The 19,448-nt window shown below is 43.9% G+C and overlaps 1 protein-coding gene across 2 annotated transcripts in view; it reads left to right on the top strand.

Moving 5' to 3' along the window:
* Window positions 1-19,209, top strand: part of AGXT2 (alanine--glyoxylate aminotransferase 2) — a 49,926-nt gene extending 30,717 nt beyond the window's left edge. The window contains exons 10-14 of one of the 2 annotated variants that reach the window (XM_004058974.5): window positions 3,234-3,366; window positions 4,304-4,395; window positions 7,168-7,317; window positions 13,400-13,498; window positions 18,458-19,209. In XM_004058974.5, the coding sequence (XP_004059022.2) occupies window positions 3,234-3,366; window positions 4,304-4,395; window positions 7,168-7,317; window positions 13,400-13,498; window positions 18,458-18,565 (582 nt within the window). In that variant the 3' untranslated portion in view covers window positions 18,566-19,209. The remainder of the gene's footprint in view (window positions 1-3,233; window positions 3,367-4,303; window positions 4,396-7,167; window positions 7,318-13,399; window positions 13,499-18,457) is intronic. The other variant, XM_019013714.3, reaches the window with a different exon arrangement.
* Window positions 19,210-19,448: the final 239 nt, after the last annotated feature.

The following is a 19,448-nucleotide window of genomic DNA, read 5'->3' as shown; positions in this document are numbered from 1 at the left end:
AATTCATGATGAGATTTGGGTGGGGACACAGCCAAACCATATCATCTCATTTTAAATATAAGTGAATTTAGGTCCAAGGTGGTTAAACAACCCGTCAAGCTTATGCCGTTAGTAGGAATAGGTCCAAGACTCAAACTCAGGCTCCCAAAACCACATGACTAGCCACCGTATCAAGCTGCCCCTCCAAAATGACAGAGCGTGGTGTAGAAAGGGCAAATCATGGCAGAAAGGGAAGGAACAGAGGGCAGAAAAGCCTGAGTGCAGAGGGCCAGTTCTGTCGAGGAGCAGTCTTACACAAGTCATCTTAGTTAACAATCAGTGGCATTCTTTTCTTTAAAATGTGGAATCTGGATTAAAGTTAGAAAACTGAAACCTCTGGGCCCATATTGGCATAGACCGATTTTGAATTTGAAACTGACTGCAGGACATGCATACCCGTAGTCCCCACCCCACTTGCTGTTGTGACCCAGCCTGCTTCTGTCCCTAACATATGCTTCTCATCTCCAAAGACAGTTGAGTTTGTGGACCTTGGAATGATCCATCTCTGTACTACTGTAAGAGTCTATGAAACTGATACTTCCTCAGTGACTAAACATGGTTTATGGTTTTACATAATTCCATGCATTTGTAACTGAGTCCAAAGCTTGTACCACTTGCTGCAAAACAGTCAGTAAGTCAAGCAATAAGATGTTGGGGCAAGGAAGACCACTTTATTTGGGGGAGCAAGCAAACCGAGAAGACGGCAGACTCATGTCCTAAAGAACCACCTTAAGCAAATGTGGGTTACTTTTATGTTAAGGGAAAGGGGAAGAGGGAGGGGGTTGAGGTCAAAAGGTGACTGGTGACCACAGACGTTTGGGCTGCAGCAAGGATAAACTTTCATCCTTGGTCAGGTTACAATACTGTTATAAATTTTTAATGTAATGTTGTTACTTGTGTGTTCATCCTTCTTATCTCCTCAGGGATTCTTTTTAAAGCATCCTTGCCTCAAAGTTAAACCATAAACTAAATTCCTCCCATGGTTAGCTTAGCCTTTATGCAGAGATAAACAAAAGCAGTTAACCTAAAAGACATCATCACAGTGGGAGGATGAGAGCAAGCTGGTTAGGAGGAAAATGGATTAAGTCATGCTAGGCTTCCTTTTCACTGTTACACATTGTCCAAGCAATCTGATTTTTCACCATTTATGCCATTTATGTATGGTATTTAGATGGAGTGAAAAAGAAAGACACGCAGGAAGACAGAATGGATGGATTTTCCACAAGCTCCTCGTACATTATCCCATTTGGAAAAAATCAATCAGCTGCCCAGAGGCTCATTAGTAGGAAGGAGGCAACCCAGGATTCCAGCCCAGGTCTGTCTGACTCCCAGGTTAAGCTCTTCTCCTACATTGGTCACTATCATCTAATTCTAGCCCCTGGAATCTGTCCTTGAAAATGAGAAAGGAATCTGAAAAGGAAGCTCACTCTTTTTGTTTTTTGTTTTTTTTTTTTTTTGAGATGGAGTCTCACTCTGTTGCCCAGGCTGGAGTGCAGTGGCATGATCTCGGCTCACTGCAACCTCTGCCTCCCAGGTTCAAGCAATTCTCCTCCCTCAACCTCCCAGGTAGCTGGGACTACAGGCGCCTGCCACCACGCCCAGATAATTTTTGTATTTTTAGTAGAGATGAGGTTTCATCATGTTGGCCAGGCTGGTCTCAAACTCCGGACCTCAGGTGATCCACCTACCTCGGCCTCCCAAAGTGCTGAGATTACAGGCATGAGCCACCGTGCCCAGCCTGGAAGCTCACTCTTTTAAGTGCATTTCAGAATCGGCTTCAAGTGCCCACATCCCTAACCCCCATTTTGCATTTTGTGTATGTGTGGAGAGAGACAGACAGACAGAGAGACAGGCAGGGAGACTGAGAGCCAGAAAGAAATCGAGGAGACTTCACCAGAAAGGCTCTGGCAGAAATGTGCGTGGAGATGTTTGTGTGGCTTTATTTAATCAGGCAATTCTGCCACCCTGTCATTCATTCCACAAGTGCTTACTAAGTGTCTACTTTGTATCAGGCACTGTGCTACGTGTTATGGATACAGAATGGAGTAAGACACAGTCCCTGCCATCGGACATGCCCACTGGTGATAACAGTCCTCTATGAAAGTCTCTACGGCAGCCTGCCCAGAGTACCTTGAGAGGGAGCCTAACTAAGGCTCAGGAGAACCTTCAGAAACCAAGTGATGGCAAAGTTTGTTTTGAAGCACAGAAGAAGTCGGTGAGACAAAGCAGCAGGAAGAGGGTCTTCTAGAAAGAGCGAACAGCATGCACAAAAAAACTAAGGTCAACTTTTAGTCCAAACCACAATTTCTAAATTAGAGGAGTTCAACCCTGAGTTAACTGCCTCGTCTGGGTCCTCCTCATGATACAGTTCTCAGGAAGGGGAAGGCATCCCTGGGAAGAGGATGACCAGTTTAACTGGGCTGGAGCAAGTGCCCCAGCTCCACTTGACTGACAGTAACTCACTCTTCATCTATCCTGGGGCAGACTCAGCTTCTCTACTTTTCTATCCTGCTTTCTTACACAGAGGAAACGCTCATCAAAGATTGTTAATCATAATGATCCCTGTCATAATATTTGTATGACCCTCATGGAGCCTGTGACATATTGTTGTATTTCTACTTGACGGATGAGTTAGCAGAGGTTCCAAGGACTTAAGAAACATACCCAGAATTGCACAAAGCTAGGAAATGACTCTTGATGCCTAATAGCTCAGGCACAAATTAAGCGCTTTGTCCATGATACTACAGGATGCTCACAATAATGGCTGATGATGGTCGTCATGAGGATGAGGAGAAAGAAGAAGAAAGGGAAGAGAACAGAGAAGAAAACAGCATTTCTTTTTTTTTTTTTTTTTTTTTTTTGAGATGGAGTCTCACCCTGTCACTCAGGCTGGAGTGCAGTGGCGCAATCTCAGCTCACTGCAGCCTCTGCCCTCCAAGTTCAAGCGATTCTCCTGCCTCAGCCTCCCGAGTAGCTGGGATTACAGGCACCTGCCACCGTGCCCGGCTAATTTTTTGTATTTTTAGAAGAGACAGGGTTTCACCATCTTGGCCAGGCTGGTCTTGAACTCCTGACCTCATGATCCACCTGCTTCAGCCTCCTAAAGTGCTGGGATTATAGGCGTGAGCCACCACGCCCGGTTGAAAACAGCATTTCTTGAAGGGTTTCCAATGGTTTTGAACTTGTTTTCCCAGGTGCAGACAGGATTTGGAAGGTTGGGCTCTCACTTCTGGGGCTTCCAAACCCACGACGTCCTGCCTGACATTGTCACCATGGCTAAAGGGATTGGGAATGGCTTTCCCATGGCAGCAGTCATAACCACTCCAGGTAGGACCCACAGGCAGTTTGTGTTTGCTTCTGGGCCCCGTACATTGGGCTATGGTATAAAACACGTGTGTTGGAACTTGTGTAGATTGGAGACAATCATGGAAACCACATGATGCATTTCCCAAGCAAATGAAAGAGAGAAACAGTCTGTCTGCCTGACTGTGAAACAGTTGGAAGAAAGCCAGCCTTTTTTTTTTTTTGAGACAGAGTCTTGCTCTGTCACCCAGGCTTGAGTTCAGTGGCACAATCTTGGCTCATTGCACCCTCTGCCTCCGCAGGTGCAAGCAATTCTCCTGCCTCAGCCTCCTGAGTAGCTGGGATTACAGGTGCGCACCACCACGCCCAGCTAATTTTTGTATTTTTAGTAGAAACGGAGTTTCACCATGTTGGCCAGGCTGGTCTCAAACTCCTGACCTCAGGTGTTTGACCTTGGCCTCCCAAAGTGATGGGATTACAGGCGTGAGCCACTGCACCCCCATCCGAAAGCCAGCCCATTCTGATCTTCCTGTAGGGAAGACTAATTCTCCCATGCCTATGATGAAACTCAGGGTTCCACCACACTATTGAGGTATATGGAAGAGGGAGAGAGGATGGAAAGAGGAGAGGGGTGGGAGAGGGCTCTGGTGTCTCTTCCTCTTCTTATAAGAAAACTAGTTCCTTAGGCTTAGATAGGGCCCCACCCTGATGACCTTATTTAACCTAATTACCTACTTAAACGCACTATCTCCAATTACAGTCTTATTCAGGGTTAAGACTTCAACCATATAAATTTTGAGGCGATACAATTCAGTCCCTAACATCTACTATCAGTTGAATGAAGGATGAATTGGATCGGATGCCATTTACAACACGAAGTAACTGTAGTCCAAATGGCGCGATGAGAGATTGTGGACAGGAATGTGTCCCTCTTTCCACACCTTCTGTTTTCTCCCTCTAGAGATTGCCAAATCTTTGGCGAAACGCCTGCAGCACTTCAACACCTTTGGAGGGAACCCCATGGCCTGTGCCATTGGATCTGCTGTGCTTGAGGTTCGTTCCAGCGGCCACATTAACCTCACTCATTTCACAAATGACTCTTTCAAAACCACACACGCATTAGCAGAACTCTATCATGCTGAGTTGTTAAAGGGGAGAGTTAATTATTCATAGTTTATCCATTAAAGTTAGATTTCCATTTATTATTCTGCCTTCTCCCTTTTTAAACACCTACTTTGGGTGCTGAAAGTATTGGATAAGAAATAATATATAATAAACCTCACATACATGGGAAATATAAGAATTTTCCTAGCCAGCTGAAATTTCTTTGTTATCTGGGTAGTGATTTATAGATGTTAACTGCTATCCTTGTAATTAGTTTCATGTTGGCCTTCTCTTGTGTATTTTTTCTTCCTTCCTTTTGTTGTACTATTATAAATTGAATGACTAAGGAGACACTGAGTTCTATGTGCTTACAGCAAGGTAATTCAGCTGTTCACCCCTACACCATTGATTTAGCCTGGGATCGCATCTGTTTAAAAAAAGATTTTTTTTAATGTTCTTGTTAACACGCCTAATATCATTTGCTTAAAGAACTGTAACAAATTTCTGGAAGAATGTCTAAGAAGTAAATGATGGTTTTTTTTGCGGGGAGGAAAACTAGGTGGCTGGGGGCCAAGGGTCAACAAGAGTCATTCTGCTGTATATACTTTTATACTTGCTGATATTTATATATATACACACACGTATATATTTATATATGTATATATATTTATTTATTTCAATAGCTTTTGGGATACAAGTCGGTTTTGGTTACATGGATGAATTGGATAGTGGCGAAGTCTGAGACTTTAGTGCACTGTCACCCAAGTAGTGTACATTGTACCCAATATGTAATTTTCCATCCCTCACCCCCCTCCCAGCTTCCCCCCTTCTGGGTCTCCAATGTCTATTGTGTACCCATAGCTTAGCTCTCACCTATAAGTGAGAACACTTATTAGTTGCTGTGAAAGACATTATTTTCTTTTTTATGGCTGAGTGGTATTCCATGGTGTGTGTGTGTGTGTGTGTGTATACACACCACATTTTCTTTATCCACTCATCAATTGATGGGCTCTTAGGTTGGTACCATATCTTTGCAATTGTGAGTTGTACTACAATAAACATACATGTGCAGGTGTCTTTTTGATATAATGGCTTTTTTTCCTTTGAGTAGATACCCAGGAGTGGGATTGCTGGACCGAAGGATAGAACTACTTTTAGTTCTTTCAGAAATCTCCATACTGTTTTCCATAGAGGTTGTACTAATTTACAGTCCCACTAGCAGTTACACTCACTGATTTTCGACCATGAACTTGATTTACCTATTCCAAAAAAATTTTAAATAAAAATAAATAAGAAAACACTGCCTTTGCTAATTAGTTATTTTCAACTACAATTAAGTCATGAGATGAGAAAGTATGGGTAGGAATGTGTCATTTATTTCACTTTGAAGACATTGCCAATTTTTTTTTTTTTTCCTTTTTAGAAAGAGTCTTGCTCTGTCACCCAGACTGGAGTGCGGGGGCACAACTTTGGCTCACTGCAACCTCTGCCTCCCGGGTTCAAGCAATTCTCATGCCTCAGCATCCCAAGTAGCTGGGATTATAGGCATGCACCACCATGCCCAACTAATTTTTGTATTTTTAGTAGAGATGGGGTTTCACCATGTTGGCCAAGCTAGTCTCAAACTCCTAACCTCAAGTGATCCATCCACCTCAGCCTCCCAAAGTGCTGGTATTACAAGCATGAGCTGACATTGCCAACTTCTTTTAAAAAGTGCTTTGTTACCTCAACCAATTTAGAAGGTAAGAAGGTTTAGGTGAACAAATAGGTCTATAAAAATAACAAGGTTTGCCTGGAGTCATGCAATTATTGTCAGCCAAATAAAAATATAGTATATTTCATGTGTCTTGTCAAGAACCACAGGTGTTTGCTGTAAGTAAAACTGAGGTAAAAATCCTTTTATATCTTCTGGTGTCCTGGCTCTGGGCTCAGCCAAAGAGGCCAGAGCCTCAGACCAGGCTGCTTGGCTATGAGAGTCCATGTCTGGCTGAGGCCTGCTGAGCAAAGGTCACCATCTTCCAGTAGGGAAACCATCTGTGATATTTCTTTCCTCAGAGCATTCATCTTATTCACAAATATATCCCAGTTCTCAGCAAAGCCTGACAATAACAAGCCTTGGGATTTCAGAATCTACATTTTCAACTGCATTGAGACACACCTTTATTCTTTCCTAAATTCTTTTTTGTTTGTTTTTTGAGGCAAAGTGTCACTCTGTCACCCAGGCTGGAGTGCAGTGGCGCGATCTTGGCTCACTGCAACCTCCTCCTCCCGGGTTCAAGCGATTCTCCTGCCTCAGCCTCCCGAATAGCTGGGACTACAGGCGCCCACCACCGAGCCCTGCTAATTTGTTTTTAAAGTAGAGACGGGGTTTCACCCTATTGGCCAGGCTGGTCCCGAACTCCTGACCTTGTGATCCACCCACCTCGGCCTCCCAAAGTGCTGGGATTACAGGTGTGAGCCACCATGCCTGGCCTATTATTTCCTAAATTCTTAGCCACCTCTGAAGGTGAGGGAGTTGGGGGCAGAAGCATATCCCCTCCCCTAAGACTTTTCTTCTCTCCTTACAACAAATCTTTTTGTAGTCCTTGTGGTCACACTAGACTTGTTCTGCATTCTGTTTGGTTAAGTTACAAGAGGGCCATGTCAAATGACTTCTCCACGATTCTCAGTCAATCTTAAAACTTCTGCCATGTAAGATCATTTGGGGCTTTCTCTTAACAGGTGATTAAAGAAGAAAATCTACAGGAAAACAGTCAAGAAGTTGGGACCTACATGTTACTAAAGTTTGCTAAGCTGCGGGATGAATTTGAAATTGTTGGAGATGTCCGAGGCAAAGGCCTCATGATAGGCATAGAAATGGTGCAGGATAAGGTAGGTGCTAATCTGCTCCTCTCTCTCAGCTGCTTGGAGCCAGCAGGAGATATAGGAGGAAACATCAGCTAAACTTCATTTACTCTCAGGGAGAGAGCAGACACAAACAGCAAGATTTCAGCAAAGCCCTTTAGAGAGTAGTAGAGAGTGTTAAGTATGAACAAAATGCTGGCAGATCATCAAGAATTCTAGAGGGATGAGGGAGAGCACTGGGAAAAGAAACCAACATTATCCTTGCCATCCTAGGCAAAGAGCATAGGCAATGACCGAATACTTAGAAATACAGGGAAGGGAGGAAATTATTTGGGGAGAAACAGAAGGAATAAGAAAGAAGGGCCAGGAAAATGTTATGGTGAAGGTTTGGGGTGAGGAGGTTAAATATATATTAGGAGTTGTTGTTGTTGAGACAGAGTCTCACTCTGTCACCCAGGCTGGAGTGCAGTGGTGCAATCTTGGCTCACTGCAACCTCCACCTTACAGGTTCAAGCTATTCTCGAGCCTCAGCCTCCCGGGTAGCTGGGATTACAGGCACACACCACCATACCTGGCTAATTTTTGTATTTTTAGTAGAAACGGGGTTTTGCCATATTGCCCAGGCTGGTCTCAAACTCCTTAGTTCAAGTTATCTGCCCATCGTGGCCTTCTGAAGTACTAGGATGACAGGCATGAGCCACCACGCCTGGCCTATATTGAGTTTTGTTTGTTTGCATCTTACTTACTTGTGAATGGATTTCAACCTCCCAAGTAACCAGGGAGGAATGTTGCCCACTGAGACCTCTAACTCATCATAACAGCAACTGAACTTGGCATCTTCCCCCAAACCAGATATTTCTCCCAAGATCACTGTTTGTTTCTCACCCTCCACTGTTCTCCCAATTACTCAGCCTCAATAGCACAAAATCTTCTGACTCCTCCTCTTCCCTCGTTTCTAACAACAGGACTCATTGATATCTCTTCTCTCCCATGTCTCTCAAATCTTTCCCTGTGTTTCTACTGCAGCCCCTATAGTAAATGCCTGTAGGAAACTGTGCCTTTCCTCCATAAAATCAAAGCCTGAAAAGAGCAGGAGAATCTTGGGAGTAGGGAGGAATAGCCAGACTAACCTCATGTCCACAGGGATCCAGCTTTCCCTAGCAATTTCTACCTCTTTGGTTTTACCACCATTCTACTTTAGAAGGATTGATGCTCAATTTTTTAGACCAGACATGGTATAAGACTCTTCCATTCATACCACATGCCACAGCCAGTACAAAGCTGGGATGTTTAAGTAAGATTTGAAAGCCAAGGGAAAACACCAGTAAAATAAACAAAGGGTAATATGAGACTAAGGTCCCCAGCTCATAATTTTATTTATTTATTTGTTTTGACCCCAACATGCATTCTACAACGGAGAAGAGCTCACAAGTCATAACGTATTTAAGTGTGTGGACAAGTACAAGAGTTGTTGTAACGTTCAGAAGAGTTCATCCTAATCTCCACCCAAGGGGTTCCCTGAAAGTTATCTATACTCCTCAAAGTGTAGACTCGAGAGAGGAAAGCCCAATGAGAGAGGAGGAGTTCTTCCTTTTTCTCTGTTCCGAACCCAACCTCTGTGTGCTCAAAGTCATATGAACAAAGATGTTCATCACAACTTTGTCTTAGTAAAACACCAGAATCCCCCTCCCAGATGACCGTTCATACAAAGCAAGCTAGCTTGTGGCATATCCCCACTATAATGGCATAGATATATATTTAACATGGAAATATGTGCAAGCCATATTGTGGAAACAATGAAACAGGTTTTTTTAGTCCATTTGTGTTGCTATAAAGGAATACCTGAGGCTGGCCAATTTATCAAGAAAAGAGGTTTATTTGGCTCATGGTTCTGCAGACCGTACAGGAAGCATGACACCAGCATCTGCATCTGATGAGGGCCTCAGACTGCTTCTGTTCGTGGTGGAAGGGGAAGAGGCGCTGGCATATGCAGAGGTCACTGACGAGGGAGAGAGAGAGAGAAAGCAAGAGATCAGGGATTGGTAGGTGCCAGGCTGTTTTCAACAGCCAGCTCTAGAAGGAACTAATGGAGTGACAACTCATCATGGAGAGGACAGCACCAAGACATTCATGAGGGATCTGCCCCCACCACCCAAACACCTCTTTTTAGGACCCACCTCCAACATTGGGGATCAAACTTTCATTTGAGGTTTGGAGGGCCAAATATCCAAACTATAGCAAGGTTATAAAATAGTATCTATAGAAGGGGCTCTTTTTCTCTTCGCTGAACCATTTGTTAGTATAAGCATGGGCTCTAAGGGCAGACCACCTGGATTTAAATCCCAGCTCCTACATCCCCTAATTCTACTCACTGTCCCCTCAATGCAATTACTCTCCAAATCCAAATGCCACTCAAGCTTTTCCTCAACCATGGAACACAGTGTTCTCCCCTCTATATCTACCTATGGAAATCCTAGTCTTTTTCAAGATCAAGCTCTCCATCGCATCTCCTTAAAGCTTGCCTTTGCTTCTCCTCTATCCAGGAGATCCACCCTTCAGAGAATTCCTCTGGTACTCACTGTCTAAGGATCAGCTTTGAAAATATCTTTTCCACTATATTAGTCCATTCAGGCTGCTATAGCAAAGTTCTATAGACTGGATATCTTATAAACAACAGAAATGTATTCCTCATGGTTCTGGAGACTGGAAAGTCCAAGAACAAGGTGCAGGCCAACTTGGTATCTGACGAGGGCCCACTTTCTGGTTCATAGATGGTGCCTTCTTGCTGTGCCCTCACATAGTAAATGAGGCAAAAGAGCTTTCTGGAGCCTCTTTTATGAGGGTACTGATCTCATTCATGAGGGTTCCACTCTTGTAACCTAATCACCTCTCAAAGGCCCCACCTCCCAATAATATGCCATCCCCTTGGGTATTAGGTTTCAATATATGAATTTTGAGGGACACAAACATTCACTCTGTGTCACCTAACCTGTATTTATTGACTCACCTTTTATGTATAAATACCTTATTTTCCTAAATAAGTTTACACTTTTGAGGCCAGGAAACATACAGATGGTAAGTGCTTTGTGTTTCTCAATTAATTTCAGGCCCCTGCAACACATCAAACCACAGTCGCATAGTTATAATACCCAAGAACTTTGCTATAATGCTATCCAGCATCACCCAGGATAGGTACTCTCATATTCTGTTGGTAAGGAGGTACAGCCCTTTGGACAGCAATTTGCCTGCAGCTCTCAAAATTTTAAATATCTGTACATTTTGACCTGGTGATATGGTTTGAATGTTTGTCCCTCCAAATCTCGTATTGAAATGTAATCCCCAGTGTTGGAGGTGGAGCCAGTGTGAGGTATTTGGATCATGGGGGCGGATCCCTCATCAATGGCTTGGTGATGAGTGACTTCATCTGAGATCTGGTTGTTTAAAAATGTGTGGCACCTCCCTACTCCCTCTCTTGCTCCTGCTCTCACCACACAACCCATCTGCTCACCCTTTGCCTTCTGCCATGATTGTAAGGTTCCTGAGCCCCTCACTAGAAGCGGGTGCTGGAGCCATGCTTGTACAGCCTGTGGAACTGTGAGCCAATTAAACCTCTTTTCTTTATAAATTACCCAGTCTCAGGTATTCCTTTGCAGCAACACAAGAATGGCCTAACATACCTGGCAATTTCTAGAAGTGTGTCCCAAAGAAATACTCTCAAAACTGTCTAAAAATATGTATGAATAGGAATATTTGCAGCATTGTTTATAATGATGAAAAATTGGAAACAACCTAAATGCTCAACATTAGGAGATTGAACAACTTACTGCAATGAAATACTAGGTAACGTTTAAGAAGACTAAGTCCAAACATACTGACATGGAAAGATGTCCAAGATATACCATATATTATTAAAAGGAAATTGCCAAACACTATTAAATGACTTTTTTTTAAAACATGCATATAGATGTATTTGCATGCATAGAAAAAGTATCTGTTTCACACCAAATTGTCAATAGGAGGTGTCCCTAGGAATAGGATAGGAAGTGGGGAAATGTTCTGGTTTTACTTTATGCACTTCCAGAACATTTGAATTTTTTTCAAATTTTAAATTTATAATTCTTTAAACATAGATTCACCAAAAGAGATAAACACGATGCTCCATTATACATTCATCAAGAAGTTTAATTACTAGCATGCCCACTTCATTATCAAGCAGTTGGGGCACAGGCATAGGCACAAGGGCCTCGGCAGGCTGCGCTGTGGCTTAAGCCTCAGTAGAGTTTCAGACCCTGCTTTTTTTCCCTGAGGATGGCATACAAGATGTTCAATTAGCCATAGCAGTTGAGGCCAGGGAGGGATAAAATGGGCAAGGGAGCCAAGAGGGTGCTGGTCCAGAGCAAGGTCGGGGTGAAGCCACACAGACTCCACCCATTCAAAACTGTCATGTTGGGCCAGGCACGGTGGCTCACACCTGTAATCCCAGCACTTTGGGAGGCTGAGGTGGATCACTTGAGGTCAGGAGTTCGAGACCAGCCTGGCCAACATAGTGAAACCCCATCTCTACTAAAAATACAAAAATTAGCCAGGTGTGGTGGCAGGTGCCTGTAATCCCAGCTAGTGGGGAGGCTGAGGCAGGCGAATCACTTGAGCCCAGGAGGCAGAGGTTGCAGTGAGCCAAGGTTGCACCACTGCACTGCAGCCTGGGCAACAGAGTGAGACTCTGACTCAGAAAACAAAACAACAACAACAACAAAAGAACTGACCTCCCCAACCCAACCTTCCCTCCGGATTACTCTCCAATCCCTCTGGCCTCTCAAATCATATTTAACGCCCTTCTAGTTCTCACAGTTTAGCCCTAAATTATTTTCATTGTCTCTTTCCAATCAATTGTAAGTGGAATGCATGACAGCATTTTGAAGTCAACGAGAGGATTCTAGTCCTTCCCTCTCCCTCAGGTCCTTTCTGATCTAATAGTCTGAAAGTTTGAATATGTATTTTGCTTATGTTAAGGCTTTAAGACAGAACAAAATGCACATATCTCTCTAGGAGGTCCCGTCTTATTCTGTTCTCAGACAATGACACCTTACAAGAAATGGAGGATTGGGGAAAGAGTTGGATCTGGGGTTGGTGGGAAGAAGGAAGTGGATGGCAAAGCCCAGACTGAGGGTGGGTAGGAAGTGTGGAGGATGTAATGAAGCTGGGCACACTAGAGGGTCGCCATCTACCTCACTTAGCTCGCTTAGCCCGGGCACCTGAGGACCATTTTAAAACTGCAGATGCCTAAGCCCTGCTTCCAATACTCTAATTTGATTGGCCTAGCATGAGGCCCAAATATCTGTCATTTGAAAGCCTTCCAGGTAATGTAGACATGCTGTCAGGTGTGACATGAGTAAGTCAGAGGGAGACGTTTGTACTCACAGACTGGGAAGATAGGGGACACGCAGAAAGGATGCAAGTCAGCCCAATGTCTGACCCCACAGGGAGGGGACCTGCTTTGAATGGCTGGGGATCTGACACAGGCTCTCGGCTCCTGGAGCACTTACCTTTCCTAACCCTGGAGGATGCAGTCTTGGGGGAGAAAGAGCAAGTCCTACAAGCAGGGAAATTAGGACAAACCGGCCCCTCCTCAGCTGTCCCACTGCGCTGCCCAGGGAAAGCTCAGGCTGCTGGTGCCTTTGTACAACTTCTGAGCCATTTCCTGGCCTTTGAAATGAGCCCTTTCCATGGGCAGAACAAAGTGAAGAGTTAAGGAAAATTTCCACATAAAACAGACTCCAAATTTAGCTATTAAGGAACCAGACTCCCAAGGCAGCCATTAGCAAAGCTAAGATTCACTGGCTATCCGCACAGAACTTCATTTTGTCTTTTGGGAATTTGGGATGAATTCGGATTAGAAACAAACATTTTAAATAACATCCTCCAAAAATCTGGTTCAGCAATTAGCAGCTTTATTTAATTACAGGGGAAGGAGAGGACAGAGAGAAAGAGGGAGAGAGAAAAAAAAGAGGGGCATTGATGGCTGAAGGGTTTTTCTTTTTTCCTCTCTTGCAAATAATTCCTTTAACCATTCCAACACCAAATAGAAAGCATTTTAAAAATATATTTACAGATAAGCTGTCGGCCTCTTCCCCGTGAAGAAGTGAATCAGATCCATGAGGACTGCAAGCACATGGGACTCCTCGTTGGCAGAGGCAGCATTTTTTCTCAGGTAAGAGAAAGACTGGTCTTTACCTATCGCTCTAGGTAAGAGTCTCTCTGATGTCCTAATGCTGGTCAGAGTTTCTTCACAGCTGTGAAGATGTCCTAATGCTGGTTGCAGTTTTTACACAACTGTGCCGAGGTGCCCAGCCACATGTCATCTAGGGATGAAGCTCGGGTACAGAAAAAAAAAAAAGGCGGAGACAGTGCAGCTCTCAGGCCACAAGGGGGCGCTGAGTGAAAATGGTTTGTTGTCGCGGCTCTCTGGGGTAAAGATAGAGGCAGACACAGGATGGTCAAAGCAGACAACTTACAGTATGGATGATAAACATCACAGTCATGCAGTAAATAATCTGCCTCCTGTATAATTAATTCTAACCCCTGTTAAAGCAGTTCTGGCCGTTCTTAGCTCAGCCCCGGGCTCTGACTTGGTGACCCTGCTAAGCCTTAGTGGCCTCTGTGGCTGGGAGCAACACGACAGCACCTGCAGGCCCGGGTGACGCCTGTCGGAGAGATGGAGGACCACCTGGGTATAGCTCCCATTGCCAAACTCAAAATCAGCCACAGCCAGTGTCCTTCACCCTTAGGCTGGGAGATTCAGAGGTCGAGCCCTCCCCACTCCCTTCCTTGAAAAGCCATGCCCAGCTCCACAGTCAGGACCCTGGCTTGCCCTGCACACACTGCCCGAGGGGCTGCTGCGGCTGTGAGTGAAGTAGGCTGCCCCTCACAGCAACAGCCTCTCCCCAGGGATGGGCTACAGGGTGGAGACTTAAGAGAGAAGGTAACTTCTGCTCCTCCCTAATTTGTCCTGTCCTTTGTTAACTTTCCCATTTTAAACATTCCTCATCCTTCCCAGTTTCCCTGCTCCATCCCTGCCTCTCACAACTTCAGTGTATACTGAAATATCTGCTTCTTGCCTCATACTTCTCAGATAAAATTGAAACTACCAGGCAAAACCTCTATATAAATTCATCAGTCCCCGCATTTATTCTTTCCTCCCGTGTTAGTCCCCCCCAGCCTGCTATCACAAAGTGCCATAGCCTGGGTGGCTTATACATCATAGAAGTTCATTTCTCATAGTTCTGGAGGCAGAGAAGTCCAAGATCAAGGTGCCAGCAAGTTCAGTTTCTGGTGAGGGCGCTCTTTCTAGGCGGCCATCTTTCTGCTGTGACCTCACATGGCAGAAGGGGCAAGAGAGCTCCCTGGGCCTTCATGGGCTTTGCCCTCCTGAGCTAATCACTTCCCAAAGGCTCCACTTCACAAGACCATCACCTTGGGAGTTAGGGTTCCAACATAGGAATTCAAGGGGTAGAGGCACAAATGTCCAGATCATAGCAATTCGTTCCCTGAAGGTTCCAGAAATGAGGCATTTCTCCTTTTCAAATCTAGATCTTCCATCTGTGTGCTTGTTTCTCCAAGCTCCCTCCGCCTTCACTCAAGGAAACCCCCATGTTTTCTTGTATCTTCAACTTTTCCCCAACTTCCCCTTCCCCTTTAAACAAAACAGACTTAAAGTTCTCCCAGCCCAAACAACAAAACCAGAATGAGCACTTTTGCTGGGATGTGCTCTGTGATTTTTTTTCTAGTCCAGGTCATAAATATTTTTCTGTACAAACCAGATAGCATAATTTAATTATTATGAATTGTAAGACATGCAATTTATAAAGACATGAGATACTTGTGTACTTGCTTAGCTCTTCCTTTGTTATTTGTCAAAATTTATTATGTGCTAAGCAACAGGTTTTATTCTGGAAACTGAAACTATTAGGTTGCTGTAAAAGTAATTGCAGTTTTTGTGATTTTTTTTAATTGCAAAAACTGCAATTACTTTTGCACCAACCTAATACGGTGATAAATAAGATCTGGTCCTTCCTTCATGGAGCTGGTGGAAGAGAAAGGCAAATACATAGAAAATTACAACACAATGTAGTAAGCTCATCTATAAATATTTTTTAAAAGGTATCCAAGGGGGAAAGAGAAGGGACTTCTAGGCCAGGCTTTCTGGGTAGCAGAATCTTAAATAATGAGATAAACAACCAAACTGTGCATGAAATGTGGCAGAGTACAAAGAACTAATTTTGCACACCACATCACACCACACAGATGTGGCTGGTGCGAAGGCTTGAGTAGTCAGTGGAGCTGGTATGAAGCCCTTCCTGCTTGTCAGGCACTGTCCTAACACTTTGCATGAACTGACTCATTTAATGCTCCCAACAAGCCTATAAAATAAGTACTATTACTATCCTTATTTTACAGATAAAGGAAAAGACACACAGAGAGGTTAAGTAATGACAGAACCAGGATCCAAACTCAGGTAGTCTGATTTCAGAATCTGTCCTCTGAGGAGGACAAATCTAATGGGACAAGACTGGAGACAGGGGTTCCCTCTGGGAGCCAAGGAGGCTGTTTGAACTTGAGCTGTGGTAGTAGAGATAGAGGAGACATTCTGAGGATAATCCTGGAAAATGCACAGACTGTGGATATGAAGAACCAGAGAGAGTCGAGGAAGAAGCTTTCATGTTGGTTTGGAGTGGGCAAGACTGAGTCCAGCTTTGAGCATGCTCCATTCAAGGTGTTCATAAACATCTCACTCTATCTACAGATGCTTCTTGACTTATGGTGGGGTTACCTCCTGATAAACCCCTCCTAAATTGAGAATATTTTAAGTCAAAAATGCATTTAATACACCTAACCAACTGTACATCATACCTTAGCCAGCATACCTTAAATGTGCTCAGAACACTTGCATTAGCCTAAAGTTGAGCAAAGTCATGTGACAAAGCCTATTTTATAATAAAGTGTTGAGTATCTCATGTAATTTATTGAATACTGTACTGAAACTGAAAAACAGAAAGGTTGTATAGATACTTGAGTACAATTTCTACTAATGTGTATCACTTTCCCATCATTGTAAAGTCAAAAAAAATCTGTCAGGGACCATCTGTAGAAGTCTGTAGCTCAGAGGAAATGACTAAAGATCATGTTTTATAGGTCATCAGCATTTACACGGTGAGATGAGGAAATCTCCCAGGAAGTCTAATGTCTAGATGAGAAGCTCAGTGAGATGAAGATAGAAACCTGCAAAACACTGACTTTTAACGGGCAGGAGAGGCCGGGCACAGTGGCTCACGCCTGTGATCCCAGCACTTTGGGAGGCTGAAGCGGGCAGATCACTTGAGGTTAGGAGTTTGAGACCAGCCTAGCCAACACGGTGAAACCCTGTCTCTACCAAAAATATAAAAAATTAGCTGAGTGTGGTGGCACACACCTGTAATCCCTGCTACTCAGGAGGCTGAGGCAGGAGAATTGTGTGAACCTGGGAGGCGGAGGTTGCAGTGAGCCGAGATTGTGCCACTGCACTCCAGCCTGGGTGACAGAGCGAGACTCTGTCTCAAATAAAATAAAAATAATAATAGCAATAATAATAAAAGGCAGGAGAAGGAAAAAGCTGCCCAGGTAGAGGCAGAAAGCGTGGACAGATATGAAGAGAATAAGAAGAGTGTGAAGTCATGGAAGAAAGAGACAGGAGAGGTTCAGGAAGTGGGGTGGGGAATTCCAAAGAGTCAAGTGCAGAGAAGGCCAGAGAGGATGAGGGCTGGAAGATGCCCAGTGGATTCCACACTTGCAGGTAACTTTAGTAGAGTGGTTGATGAGGCAGAAGTCAGACTGCAACCAATTGAGATGTGAATGGGGGAAGGGCAAAGTAATAAATAATGGCCAATAAGCACCAACCAGTCTTTTTAGTGATGTGGCTAAAAGCAGGAAGAAAGCATTTGCGAGGTAGCCATAGGGTACAAGGGGGTCAACAAAGATTTGTATTTGGTGTGGTCTAGATTGGGGTTATGAGAGCTTTAAGCCTGCTTGTTTATAGGCTAAGGGGAAGTTGAAGGGGTGTTTCCTGGAGTAAAGGAGATGGGAGAATCCAGGGTCAAGGGCATAGGTGGACAATTTGGAGTTGAACAGCAAATACATCTTGTTCTCTGAGCCTTTAGGAAAGGTTATAAAAATGGATGTGAGAGCAAACAAGTTTGTCTTGCCCGGCAGCTTCAATTTTCTGAGAAGTGTGAGGCATGATTGTCTATGAAATAGAGGGAGAGGCGCAGGAGTTGAGTAAGGAAATTGAGAGGAATGATAAAGGTTTAGATTGAGAAAGGATGCTGACAGTGAACAAGAAAAGTTGGGGTGACCCACAGAAGTTGGAGACCCTGAATATCTAGCGGCGTCGCTCAGCCTAGCTGTGTGATTTTTCTCTAACTCTTCTCAGCCATCTAGATTAGAAAAAAGCCATTCAATAAAATATTTCATTAGCGCTGGGATTGGCTGTGGTGTGGGTGCAGCAGAAGAAGGGTAGAAATGCAAGCAAAATGAGGGGCAGGTGCGAGCCTACTTAAGTCAACTCTGTGTTCTGAGCTGGGTGGAAAGGAAGGAGGAGACCTGAGTGGAGAAATAGACCTGAAGACAATGGGTGAATGAGGATTCCGAAGTCTTCATGAAAAGGAAAGCTGTAGTGGGAGTCAGAAATTGAGTTGTTCCTGGTGAAGAGGAGGCTCATGGCGTTGGCCATGGGTATGAATGGTTGCAGAAGGGTGAACATAAAGATTCTGGGAGTTGTGGCAATAAGGGCAGTGAGAAGCGAGTTTGTTGGGTTGCACATATGGACATGGAAGTCACCCTGGGCAGAAATGGAGTATAGCGAGGGGCCTAAGACTTCAGTGAAGTTGTAGAATGACCAGGAGGTAAATGTATGACAAAAAGGAAAAGGGGCAGAGCCAAATTGTACAAGAGTTTGTAAGGAGACTGGAGGGTGAATGGCCTGGATTCAGCATTGGGGATGGAGAAGGAACCAAACCGAGAGAAACATGAGAAACGTCTTAAACACAAGGTTTTGGATTTTTAGTTTAGTGCATTTCCTCGAAGTCATATTTGATTCTCTGATGATTTGTTTTCTTATTTTTTGGTGTCTCCTCAGACATTTCGCATTGCGCCCTCAATGTGCATCACTAAACCAGAAGTTGATTTTGCAGTAGAAGTATTTCGTTCTGCCTTAACCCAACACATGGAAAGAAGAGCTAAGTAACATTGTCAGAAATAAAGAAAACCACAGGTCTCAAGAATTTGCCACTTATGTTCAAGGGTGAATTTGAAGAATTTCAGAACCACTGATATCCAGAGAAAACCTGCAGCTCTCCACAGGAGTTGTAAAAGACATGGTTGACTGCCTACCAACCATATTTGTTAGCAGAGCCCCTATTATCTTCAGAACTCCATTCTTCAGGGAAAAGATCTCCCTAGCTCAGAGAATAAATCCTAATTAGTTTATGTTAGGTACGGTAATTTGATTCCCCTTTGCAGTGATTGGTTTATGCATGTATTTTTGTCCAGTGAATCTTGAAGAAAAATCTTTTGGTGGAGGTGCCTTCAGGGAAAGGTTTCTTCACCGTCACTCTTCAGTTCAAGAAGAGATGTCTTCTTGTTGCGCTGAGAACACCATATGTTCATGACGAGATTCCTGGCACCATGTCAGCCGGCTTGTAGTCATGAGGACAACCCTTTTTGGTGAGGTTGGGAGATGGATGGAAGCCAAGTGCTTAGTGATATCAAAGAAGCACTCACTTAAGCATTCCTGGAGCCACCCTACCTCAGGGCTTCTTGATATTTGAGGTAATAAATGCATTGTTCTGTATAAGGCTTTTTTATTTTTCACTGTTACGGTCAAAAGCATACTGAGAAATGAGGCAGAAAATACTCCCAAAGAAACAACAAGTTCCCTCTCCTTTAACTCCCTTAAAACATCTATCAGAGCCTTCTTTTCTGGTCCTTACCTACTACCACATCCCACTGTGGTCTGAAACCTTATTACTCCTATTGCAATACTCTCCAAGACCATAATTTCCCAAACTTTAGTCATTAGAATACACACTTATATAATTTCTCCATAGAGGCACACCACTTGTCTTAGG

This window comes from Gorilla gorilla, chromosome 19 (genome assembly GCF_029281585.2).
Source record: "Gorilla gorilla gorilla isolate KB3781 chromosome 19, NHGRI_mGorGor1-v2.1_pri, whole genome shotgun sequence".
Lineage (NCBI taxonomy): Eukaryota > Metazoa > Chordata > Mammalia > Primates > Hominidae > Gorilla > Gorilla gorilla.
This window is presented reverse-complemented; position numbering and strand designations above follow the sequence as displayed.